Source organism: Ipomoea nil, unplaced genomic scaffold, assembly GCF_001879475.1.
Source record: "Ipomoea nil cultivar Tokyo-kokei standard unplaced genomic scaffold, Asagao_1.1 scaffold3195, whole genome shotgun sequence".
NCBI lineage: Eukaryota > Viridiplantae > Streptophyta > Magnoliopsida > Solanales > Convolvulaceae > Ipomoea > Ipomoea nil.
The window spans coordinates 3,540,015-3,553,346 of record NW_017619623.1 but is presented as its reverse complement, the minus strand read 5'-3'; the positions used below and the strand labels follow the sequence as shown (position 1 = coordinate 3,553,346).

The 13,332-nt window shown below is 36.3% G+C and overlaps 1 protein-coding gene across 1 annotated transcript; it reads right to left on the bottom strand.

Annotated features, from left to right (window-relative positions):
- Positions 1-3,827: 3,827 nt before the first annotated feature.
- On the bottom strand, positions 3,828-10,669 carry LOC109168285 (protein FAR1-RELATED SEQUENCE 5-like). Its single transcript, XM_019317302.1, has 7 exons — positions 10,479-10,669; positions 6,008-6,227; positions 5,359-5,726; positions 4,844-5,238; positions 4,700-4,761; positions 4,145-4,595; positions 3,828-4,078 (listed from the first exon to the last, which is right to left on the bottom strand). Exons 1-7 carry the CDS (start codon positions 10,667-10,669, stop codon positions 3,828-3,830), a joined length of 1,938 nt encoding a protein of 645 aa, XP_019172847.1.
- Between the last annotated feature and the right edge of the window lie 2,663 nt (positions 10,670-13,332).

The window sequence follows — 13,332 nt, the reverse complement described above, 5'->3', positions numbered from 1 at the left end:
AAGACATCCAAAGAGGTATCCAAACTCTTGACCGACTGGAGAAAAATCTTTGAAAAGAATAACGGTCACATCACCCCCCATGTTATGTTTGAGAAGATGTTGACACTAGAGGCTACTGACCCTTGGTTCAAAAGGCACTTTGCACTGCTTGTTATGAGTGTATTGGTTGAGCCCCAAGTCAATGGTTATGTCAACCAAAACTACATTGACAACCTTCATAATGTTGACAACATCAAGAAGCTAAATTGGTGTAGAATGCTCATCAACTCACTCATCACCAGCAAGCAGGCATGGCTGGACAATGTTGATGGGAGATATGGGGGACCAATTATTTTCCTGATGGTAAATAGACTACCAGCAAGATGCATCTAATTTATTACCCACTGATCGATTAATAAACTAAAATGAAAAATGCAGATATTCTATGTTGATCGTGTGGTGCTCTACCGGAGGACAGTCCCAAGAAGCTTCCCTGCCATGAAGAGTTGGACATTTAAGCTACTCCGTCAACGACAAAAAGATGAGATAAAATCTGGAGGCTTTGGATATGGCCGTCTTGAAGATGCATTGCCATTGGACAGCACACCATGCAATGAAGGAAGCCCCCCAGTAACACGTTCTGATGTTCCACCCCAACCACTGACTATTGAAAATAATACACCATTTCCCACTGCATTACAGGTAAATAGACCACTTGAAGCATATTCATGGTGTACTCCTTATATCTCTTTTACTGTTTTTATACCTATAGACTGTTGTGCATCTTACAATGGGGTACCTTAATCAGTTTGTGTGATTAAATAAGGTACTCTAATGGTGTGCTTTTTAGAAGTATTTAGTGCATATTTCGATATACATTGGTGTGTTTATATTATATCCTTCTGGTGCATACACAGGAGTTTGTTGATGAGATTACTAGAAACACAAGGACAATTGCAACAAGTTTACTGAGAATATCAAGACTGATTGAAAATGCACCTGCAGCAATTTTGGAACATGATACATTCAAGAAAATGTTTGAGTCTGCTAGACAGATGCTAGGATTCAAAGCACATGAAGATGGACAATTGACATTTACCCAAGGAGAAGACGCCTACTGGAGTGACCCTGAGTTTCTGAAAGCAGTTGATGAAATTGTACGTGCGGTTAACAAGAGGAATTTCCTAAATGATAGACCATCTTTCAGCCTAGGATTGTCACAAGATGAACCAAATAGAGGATGGACAGATGTGAGTGATATTGCACGTGACTACCAGGATGTTAACGAAGCTGATGAACCTGTCGAAGTTCAGTTGGGTGTGGATGAGGATCAAGCAGCAGACAAAGCTCAAAAATGCACTGAGATAGATCAACAAAAACCTATATCTGACCAAAATCAACAGGCTCTGCATGAGACTCGAGCAGATGACACCAATAATGAGGTAATGAACTATAATAAATCCAACATCACAAAAAAAAAAAACAAAAAACAAAAGAAAGTAACACACTATAAAAACTGATACTCTCAACTTTGAATGTTACAGATCACACCAGAATGCCAAGGGCAGCCAGCCCCTGCCTCAAGTCCAATCCCCCCACCCCAACCAGCAGACAAAGGAAAAGGCCCAGCTAGAGTGCATAGCCCAATTAGACGAAGACCCATCTCATACGTGCTTGACATTGACACACCATTATCTGCAACAGAGGATGCTATCAGGCAGTGGGTATTGGAAAACCCTAACCCAGATCTGTAAGCACAACACACTATAAAAAGATGGTGTGCTGTTTATATATATTTGGTGCATTATATAATGATGTTGGTGAATAAATATCCTATGTACATTGATGTGTTATTCAATGTGATATTAGTGTATAATATGTTAAATGTTGGTGTGTTTATACTAAATGATTTGGTGACTGGTTGTGTTTTGTACCTAACATATTTCTTTGGTTTCAATAGGACCCAAGAACTATTCAAGTATGAAGGAAGGGTAATCTACTGGAAAGATATGTTGTTAATGAGGCCAGATGCAGAGATACCAGTCTCTATAATTGATGCTTGGTCAGCCATAATCAACATTCGTGAGTCAGAAAGGGGATGTACAAAGTTCATTGCTTCATTGTGGACAACTGTGAGTGGATAATATAAACCTAGCTTCAACTTTAACAAGCTTAAAGTTCTAACAAAAATACCATTACAATTTGCAGCTGTACATATTTGTGGACCCACAAGGAGATGAGGATGTTAGATTTGCAAGATTCAGATCAAAGTACCTCGAAGACAAATCCATTGCAGCCGACGTTAGGTGGAACAACATTCTATACGTAAGATATTAATATACATATTAAGTGCTTTATATTTTCATACTAGTTGAATTTTGACTTTAGACATTTGGTGCATTCTATTATTTATCTATTTGTGGTGCATTACTAACCATCGTTAGATTCATACTAACACCCCTAAAACATATCTTTTTGCTATAACGGTTTTTGTTTCCAATTGTGTCATCCAACCACTACTACCTGTTTTCCATTAGCCCAATAATGGAAAGATTTGAAATTATTGACAACTCTTCCGTCAATGTAAAGAAAGACAACAAGTATGGGACTGTGCTTGCAAATATGGTAACACACTAAGCCCTGACTAATTACATATATTTAATGCACAACTACAACAAAAATACTCAGATTTGTATTACTTGATGCAACAAAAGTTCTTATCAAGGTTCTTGACTGACATGAAATCCTCATACAAGGCTGAGAAAGTGAATAAGGTGAAATCTAAGATAATAAAAATGCCTTGGAGAGATGCACACAATAAGGTGGATTGTGGCATCTTTCTCATGCGCCATTTGGAGACTTTCCGAGGGCAAACACAGGAGCAGTGGCAGTGTGGACTTCAGAAGGACAACAAAGAGAAGTTGAACAAGCTACGAGTGTGATACATGGCTGCCCTAATCATGTCAGACTTAAATGAACACAAACAGAGGAACATTCAGCAAGCAGCAGAGTTCCGGGTTTTAGCAGAAAGTTAATGTGGAAGAAAGACAATGTGAATGGCTGACTTGACAGATTTTTTTGTGGTTTGTGATGACTAGTAGACATTTTTGTGATGTCGGACAGATATTGTGACCTCTTTATATCTGCTTTTTGAAATATAACAATGCACCCTATGATATAGTAAAACGCACCATGATCTATTATAAAATGCACAAATATTTCTGTATTATAAAACGTCTACACACCTGTAAAATACACCAACCACACAAATAAAACACAAACCAATGTTATTTATTATATTCAAGTGACATAATTCATAATACACCATTCTGAATGAAATATACACTATATTCAACACCATGAATGCAGGGTGAAATACACTAAAAATACAACAACACTAGGTAAAAAAAATGCGTAATATAACGCACCACGATGTGTGTGAAAACGCACCATTATCTATTATAAAATGCACAAGTCCAAACATATTTCAAAATCCTGATTCTCTGTTATGAAATGTCTACACACCTGTAAAATACACTAATCACACAAATAAAACACAAACCAATGTTATTTACTGTATTCAAGTGACGTAATTCAGAATACACAATTTCTAAATGAAATATACACTATATTCAAGACCATGAATGCAAGGTGAAATACACAAAAAATACAGCAATAGTATGTAAAAATACACCACGATGTGTGTCGAAACGCACCATGATCTATTATAAAACGCACAAATAAAAAAATGTTTAAAAAATCCTGATTCTATGTGTTGTAAAACGTCTACACAATTGTAAAAACATCAAATTCCACAATAAAGACCAACTAAGAAAACAAACACAACTCTAGCCATTTAATGGGCACATCCTACTATTATGACCATATTCATCACAAGTATGGCATTTCCTTGATTGCTTTACACACTTATTCGGAGCTTTCTCCCTTGCACTCTTCATCCGCTTCTCGCTGCCCTTGTTCTTAGCTTTAATTGGATCACGCACCTCCACTGTTGACCCCTGAGACACATCACCACAAAATGATTTAATCACACTTTCCTTGCTGCTACCAGCCACCGCATTGTCATCCTCACACCCATCTTTGAGAAAAAACTACATTTGCTCACAAATAACACGTCTTATTTGTTCCAACCATTCTACATTACCATCAGCCAATCCCACGAAAGCATATATTTCAGACCACATTAGATTAGTAAGCACCCTAACATTATCCACTTTAGCCGATTGATCAACAACCGTATCATCAATATCAAATATTGGCTTCAAACAAGCACCCTTTATCCACCGAGACACCAAATACATAGAAGGAATTCTCTCAAGTCCACGGTCTTTAAACACAAAAAAGATATGCCTACTCACCAACTCCATCCACTCAAACATCTTGCATGAACAAGTAGCAATAGAGTCAGCCAACAAAAACTCCACACACCATGCCTTCTTGTCACCATCTTTTATCCCATAACACACCTTACCATCACAATCACACAAAGACACCACTCGACAAGAAAACCAACCTTCACAAATCTCTACTTGAACATCATAAAATACAAAAATGGTATATACATCCATTGCATGTTTCTCCAACGCCAATGGTGTCTTCAAAACAGGAAAACAAGATTTAGAGTCAGCAGTCAATTTTGCTTGTGCATGTCGTTGTGCACTAATAGCACTATCAAAATGCACTAAAAACTCAACCAAACTGGAATGACCATTAGAGAAACTGCCAAAAAAACTATTTTGAGACTCTGATCGAGACGTTGTCCTAACCAATCATGACATAAACTCATCATGAAAGTATGGAGATGCCCAAAATGTACAAGACTCAAACAAGTAAAGAAACCAACCATTATCAATCAAACCATATTCCTCCATAATACGACTCCATGAATCCTCAAAAGCTTTGGAATCTATAGATTTGTTCCAAACAATGCCATTCAACTTCCTCCTAAACACCTCGTCCTTAGCTAAAACCGGTCCAACCTTCTCACCAACCTTGCACATTATATGCCACATGAAGAATCTATGTTTTGATGTACCAAACACACGAGCAACTGCAACCTTGACAGCTGGATCTTGGTCAGTAACAACACAAATAGGTTCATGACGCATGGTTGTCTTAAATCTCTCCAAAAGCCACAAATATGAGTTTACGTCTTCCCTCGTAAGTAAACCAGCACCAAATGTGATGGATCTCTTATAGTTATCGATTCCAGTAAATGGAACAAACACCAAATTATACCTACTGAATGCAGAGCACAACAACTATTGAATACCCTAAGTATAACAAAAACACACTATATGACATTGAAATATGCACCAGAATATTATACAGAATACACATTAACTATAAGTTACTAACCTGTTAGAGAGGTATGTAGCATCGAATGAAACAATATCACCAAACAATTCAAAATTCTTCCTTGATACTGCATCTGCCCAAAAAACCCTTGTAAGCTGATCAACGTCATCAACATCATATTCAAACTCAAAAGCCTTGCACAATTCACGCCTTTTAAAAAGCGTATCTATGAATAGTTGAACATCACCATTCAATATGTATGCCATCAAATCACGCTTGAAATTCTTAAAATCCACCCCAGTAGCACCAACATTGGAATACTCACCAACAATCTCCCTAAACAGCTTATACGACCGAACATAACCAATATTTGTCCGAACACAACTTGCAATGAACATTTGGTGGCCAGCATCAAGATTACGATTCACCTTTAAAATTTACTTAGCAATGATTGACCACATCACATGAGAGTGTCGTTCCTCCAAAAAATGCACAACATACTGTTATAAACAAAGATTATTGTGGACATTATTATCAATATTGTAACAATTATTACTTATTACCATTTATATGTATTGATGATTACCTTGTATATATAGAATACCTTTGTAGATGAATGATACAAGGAATGAGATGATCCTCTTCTTTTCTCCCTTATCTCTCTATTTGTGAATATTCTTACAACACGTTATTAGCAGTGATGCTTTACCCAATAATTATCGAAGATGTTCGGTGGAAAGCGGCCAGCGGCAAATTGACTCCCGGAGACTTCCGTTCGTAGAAGGCCAATCGCCAGCTGCGAAGACCAATCAGGTCTTGTCTGGATCGCCGAGAAGAGAAAGCTGATCTGGCCTCGGACTGCGACGTCTACTTCGATTCCGATTCTGAATCTCGCAAGTGACTTACGGGGATATTGAATATGAGATCCCCTGGCAAAGAATTAGAGATGGATGCAGATCATATGATCGCTACTATAAGATACATATGTAGAAACAAAGAATTCTTATTTATGGACATTATTATGGCATTGATTACTTGATTTGTAACTGTTGTAAGAGTCAATTTGTGTAGATTATATATATATATATATATATATATATATATATATATATATATATATATATATATATATATATATATATATATATATATATATATATATATATATATATATATATATATATATATATATATATATATATATATATATATATATATATGATGTATAAGGATATAATGAGATGATGAATAAAGCAATGATTCTCCCTTTCCTCCCTTATCTCTCTTTCTACAATTCCTTTTGATCAATCACGTTTGAGCTAATGGGTTACAACACGTTATCAGCATGCTCTGATCTCTAGGTGAACGGAAACCCAAACCCTAAACCCACACACGCCAACCGCAAGTACTCTGGCGATTTGTGAGAAAAGAATCACAAAACCTTCTCAAATTTCTTTGGCCATTTTTTCCAGCGTCGGCGGCCGGTGTTTGGCCCAACTGAATCGGTCATCTTCTTGGTCCCTTTGAGATCATTATGGAGGTGGGTCGTCCGCCTCCAGAACCACCTGTAGCGGTTGAGAAATCTACCTATTCATGGAATTCGCGACTTTCAAGCAGATTTGCGACGCAGGGGTTCTACGTTATCTCCATCGACGATCAAGTGTCTCCAGGATAGCGATGCCCTACCTCGATTTTTAGAGGCCTTCGTCAAGCTGTCCTCACCATCATCCGGTTCACGATCATATTCCATCTGTGATTTCTTGTAAGCTGCCTGAGTAAATAGCGCAATCTTCAGCGATCCAGCCATCGGATCAGGGTGTTGATGGTAGACTTAGAATCACCTCTTCATCGCAATCAATCACCACTGCTCCGATCGATGATCTGCCACCAATGATCAGGGTGACGATCGGAGGCCATCTGCAAGATCTCGTGATTCGAATTTGTCATCTGATGGCCCGTATGTTGATCGGAGATCAACAAAAATTCTAGGATTTTTGTCGCGGCCGACGATTTCTCGACGCTTGGAGGTTGGTGCTCCAAATATAGAGGGTGGAGTTGGATGGCTTTGGTGTAGCGATGGCTTCTAGCTTACCTACTGTGCCTTCTGTTTTTGGTCCTCATGAAGCGATTAAGGAGGGTGGTCGTGATGTCCGGCCTTCCGTCGTGATGACAGACTAAAAGGACAGTTTCCCCGAAATCAAGAAACGACGATTGGGGTTCCGAGGCTGAGTTTCAACGCGTTTCGTTAATGTGGAGAAGTGCGTAGATTGTCTGCATCGAACTCGCGCTCCAATCCGGTAAAATTATTTATTTTGAAAAGAATTATCTTTTTATTTATTCGATACAAATAGATGGATGCAGAATTATCTTTCTATTTACTTATTTTTCTATGCTGCTTGGGTTTCTTAAAGCTCCTTTTCCTTGCAAATATGTGAATTACAAAACCCACATGATTATCATTGTTCCGCTGTGGACCTTATATGTCATTTCCAGTTGTAGCCTCATAGCTTTATATAGCTTTATAAAATTCGCATGATATTAATTTTTTTTTTTAGATATATCTATGTATGTCTAATGCCATATCTTTGTATAAAATATTATTTAAGATGGAGATATGACATATGCTTTTGCATCCAGTTGATGCGCATGCATAGAATTAGAGAGCTTAATTAAAAATATTTTGACACTTTATTGATGTGACCAATGCATACATTGTATGGTCGATGCACTTGTTGTCAAGTGACAAATTATTGATTGTACCACAAATTGCTATCTCATGCTTTACAGCGATATGAGTCATCACAAAAGAGCACTTATACTGATTTGCTAACTAAACAAGATTATAGTGCCTAATTTTTAATATAGCTTTGCCCGGAAGGCAAATCCTTAGTACTAATTATACGATAATTGCACTATGATAATTTATATAATTCGAGTTCAAAAGTCTATTTATTGTGTTGGGGTACTCGGTTATGCTGATTATTTGTCATGAGTCTAGATCATTGAAGATCTCAAATCTTTGTATTTAGACAAAATAATAGTGTCAATTTTTTAATATAGTGTTGCCCAGAAGGTAAACCAAGAGCAATTATACTACATGTTTTGAATATCATTGTTTTTTTATAAGAAACAAAAAAAAAATTAGTTTTTTTTTTTGGAATAAACTCTCTGAGTTTTAAATCTTCCATACATGAAAATGTTTTGGACATGATTGGGCTACTTTCTAATAAGGTGGAAGACCTCAAATGGGATTGATCTTTAAGGTGCCTAATGGCTCATGAATGAAGTTTGCATTTTCTATTTCTAATGTTATGCTACTCTCTAAAAGTAAAAATTGACTCACATATGTTGGTTTGCCTGAAGCAAACTCATTGGGGAACGGTACTCTCATTTTATTTTCTAATTTATGAATTAATAGAATCTCTCTTGTCATGTCATGCATTGTGTGTACCACACATGATACTCTTTGTTTAAAGTGGATGTGCGTGACTTAAATGAGATTTTGATGTCCTAGACATAAGGGACATTTATATCACATATTGATTATGCTTCTCTTTAATTGACAACATTTAGCATATAATCTCTTGACTAGGCTCATAGAAGAGAATTTGTTATTTCTCTTGTTGGCAATTAATTATTTGCTATAGGCCACAACTATAGTAATTTATCACAATGTATAAGTGAGACAATAACATGAATTCTCAATATGGTTTTCATTGTTAGGTTGCACATGTCGTTGTTAAACCTTAATTTGATCTTGTGACATCAATTAGATTATATGAGTCTAAATATTGTGATACATAGCATAAATATTGAATATAGCTTTGCCCAGAAGGCAAATTTATTGCACTAATTATATGATAATAGCACTAGGACAAATTCCCCAAATATAAAATTGACTTGGTATTGATTTAAAAGTCAATTGTTATTTGTCCAAAACTCAAGTTTATTGGTTGCGCTAACTTATTATAGCATTGTTTCACATGAGTCTTTGACATTGAAATAAATCTCAAATTTGAGTATTTAAACAAAAGGATAGTACCTAATTTTTAATATAGTTTTGCCCAGAAGGTAAATTTAGAACGTTAATTTATCTGTCACTAGTTATCTTGCATGTCATTTATGATAGTCACATTGTACTCCAGTAGTAGTTCTTTGAGTGACCAATGACTCATGACTCGTGAATGAAGTCTCTGCAACTTCTATTTTTAATGCTATGCTACTATGCAAAAATACTATGTGCTTAACCGCCAAAAAAGTGAGTCACATCATGTTGGTTTGCCTGAAGCAAACAAATTGTTAATATTTGATAATTTTTCAACATCTATACTTCTTTTGGCGTTTAATCTCCCTAAGATTATCGAATGTTTCACTCATTTTGTTCAATGTGTATGCTTGCCCTATCTGATTTTATATGCCACTTGAGGTAAATTTCATATACATTTGAGAACTTATTTTGTTGCGATAATCTTTACATTTTAGAGACCCCTTTTTTAATTATGGCATGACCAATTGGGTCACTGAGGGCAAACATAATGAGTTAGATATTACAATTTCTTATCCACATGAGTATTTTATAAAGCACGTGTGGAGGAGAAATTATTGAATGATCTGTTTTGGGGATATACTTTTGTTTGAAATCCAAATCTAACTCACTCCATATCACAACCCAATCCCTCCAGGATTGTTATACCTAGTACATGGTTTCAAAATAAACATTTCCCTATATGCGTTATTATTTATAGTGCGCAATCTATTTCAATATATCACCACCACAACGTACCTCTAAAAAGGCTACCAAAGAAGCCTTAGTCTCTTGATTAATTAATGCCAAGAGCACATGATAGGAGACTAATATACATATCCTTAGGTACGCTGACTGCATACTTAATTAATGAAGATTGTTTCTCGGCATTAGGGGGAGATAAGAGTTCAAATTTGAGTTAATGCCATTTTTGGTACTAGACTTATGGGGGCATGAACACATTTCATCCTCCATAATAAAAATTGTCAATTTGTAGTCACGCTTATTGGTCGTTGGACAATTTTAGTCCTCCGTTAGTTTCTACGTTTCCTTACTGTTAAAATGAAGGGTTTTTTAGTCTTTTCAAGTAGTCTTCTTCTTTATTCCAAAAATAAGAACCATTGGAGACAAAAATAAGGTCAACTGAACAAAATACCTTGGATTATTGTTCAAAATGTTCATGTGTTTGTTGTAAGAGAAAGGATGGTGGCCGCTGGAAGTAATGAATTGAACTGTGTGGATGCGGCGGCGGCGGCGGCGAATCTCTGTTGCTGAAGAGCTTTCATCCGGACCCATCTGTGAGGAGGCGGCGATGGCGGCTAATCGCTGTTGTTGAAGAGCTTTCATCCGGACCCATCGACGGAGTCATCAATACTGCCGTTGCTCCCATTATTTCAAATTCATATGCCAAAGTATATAGTTGTGAATTAGATGGTCGCCGGAGCAAACCATCTGGGTTTTTTCATTTTTCCAGTTCCGTGTTCTATTTTTGAATCAGATGGTCGCTATGAATCCTATTTTTGCAGTTCCCTATTGATGCTGGGATTTTCTATCTTTTATGGTTTTATTTCTGTGAATTTGAGCCTCAATTGATAAATAACAATTTTCACATCTAGGGTTGCGAATTGAATTAGATGGTCGCGGGATTAAACCATCTGGGTTATTTCAATTTTTGCAGTTCCCTGCTCTATTTTTTAATCAGATGGTCGGCTGTGAATCCTATTTTTGCAGTTCCCTGTTGATGCTGGATTTTTCTATCTTTTCTGGTTTTATTTCTGTGAGTTTGAGCCTCGATTGATAAATAACAATTTTCGCATCTATTGTTGCGAATTTGAGCTATGTGAATCAACGAGCTTTCTCCTTGTTGCTGCCGTTGTTCATCGCAAGCCAACCACCTGTGGCTCATCACCACTGCCATGGGGTCTCCTTGCTGCTGCCGTTGTTCACAGCCGCAACCGCCACTGACTGCCACCACCGGAGAAGACCTCCACTTCCGTTGTGATCTGCTTAGGGAAAAGAAGACATAAAATGACATAAACGCCCATCAATTTCACAGTCAACAAACGGCACTTCTGACGGAGGACTAAAAATGTCCAACGACCAATAAGCGTGGCTACAAATTGGCAATTTTTATTATGGAGGATGAAAAGTGTCCATGCCCCCATAAGTCTAGGACCAAAAATGGCATTAACTCGTTCAAATTTAATAGAATGCCAAGAAATTCCATAGAATAAAAATATCTCCATTATTTAATCCATGTACTAGTTAGACTGAACTGAAAGTTCAGAAGATGATATATTTGCGATATTAGCAAATAATCTGCCAAATACATCTATTGATCATACTGATCATAAAAGAGTGACTAGGTCCATATACCATCCCCAATTTGGACCAAATATATCTATCGATACTCCTTGATGCCAGAAGTGTAGGAGATCTATCGGTGTAAGAGATAAGAATCATTATACTGGATCTAGTAAATAAACATTGTCACTCTTGATATACCTTGAATAATTATGTCTTGGAGACGTTCGTCCAGATGACGAAAAACCCTAGTCAATTTATAGGTGCACCAAACAAACACAATACTAGAGATGCGGAACGACCAGATCAAAATACCTTTGGGAAATGTCTAGAATCTGGTTGTTTTAGAAATTGCCATTACTTTTACAAATATGGGAGACATTTATAAAAAGGTTATAGTTGTCGACAACACAATTGCCATTACAAATTGCTCCGTTATATGATAATCTGGATCCAGAGTTAGGCACCGGAAGTGCCACGACTATTTAACGTATAAAGGAGCAATTAAGGCATAGCTCGACTTGCTAAAATGGATAATTCTCTTTATAACAATACACCGTTAAGCGTTAACCCTGAAGGTTACAAATGAGTGTGTGCATGAAAGAGAAATAAGAATAATGAGGTGATAGAATATGAAGCGAGTTTGTAGCTTATGGGTTCACGCAGAGACCCTTGATTGATTTTATTCAAATATTCTCTCCCACGGTAAATGGCATTAAGTTCCGCTACATAATACAATTGGCAGAATAATAAATTTAGATATGTAGTTAAGTTTATTTTGAGAAATCCCTAATGGATTTATATTTCCCGCAATGAGGAGTTATTTAAGTATTATTATGTGCCATTATTTACTCTTTAAAGAGTTGCAAATGGGGTTATTATCCTCATGTAGAAGGAATAATATGTACCATTATGTGCTCAGCAAAGAGTTGATAATGGACTCATTTATTATCTCAGTTAATATTGATGGTATAAGCATCAATGAAATATATAAAGAGCTTGATGATATCAGTTCATGTCTAAAGACGGAGATTTTGAAACAAAAGCTTGGGAAAGCTAAATATTATCTCGACTTGAAGATTGAGTTTTTCCTTGAAGAAATTTTTATACACCAGTTAGTCAATATATGATTTTGATTGGATACTTAGACAAGCCAATATATAATGGGCTACTTGGGTACTGGCAATTATTTTTGTATCCCAATAATGCCAAGTTCCAAAACTGGTTGTATTATATTTACCCCCATTGTCCCATAAAGGGTCAATAAAGATTGTGTTGCACAAATGATAAAAGAATATATAATGAAATCCTTTTGACTAGATATTATGATATCAATATTATACCCACGTGACCTCCAGAAGAGTCACAGAATTATTATAGAGTATATTCATTCCATTGACAGTTGTGACACCCCGTATTTTCCTAAAAATAAATTATAGTCCCAATAATAAATATTTTAATGAAAATATTTATACAGCTATTTATTTTAAAATGGACTCGGGTCTACCTATTAGTGTGAACCGGTATTTTTGTGTCCAAATGCCTTAAGCCCAAAATGTATTTATTAATTATATGTTATGTATGCTTTGAACCCAAACTAGTCAAGTCCATATGTGTGAATAAATATATGTATTATATTTATTTTGTGAGCCCAAAATATATTTATATATTTTTGTATAACCCTTGACCCAAAAGAGTGACCCAAC

Coding starts and splice junctions, on each gene's coding strand:
- LOC109168285 (XM_019317302.1), bottom strand. CDS start 10,669: ATGAAAGCTCTTCAACAACAGCGATTAGCCGCCATCGCCGCCTCCTCA. Junction 6,228..10,478: donor ATTTTGAACAATAATCCAAG/GTATTTTGTTCA, acceptor ATTCTTTGCCAG/GGGATCTCATATTCAATATC. Junction 4,596..4,699: donor TTTCTCTAATGGTCATTCCA/GTTTGGTTGAGT, acceptor CCTGTTTTGAAG/ACACCATTGGCGTTGGAGAA.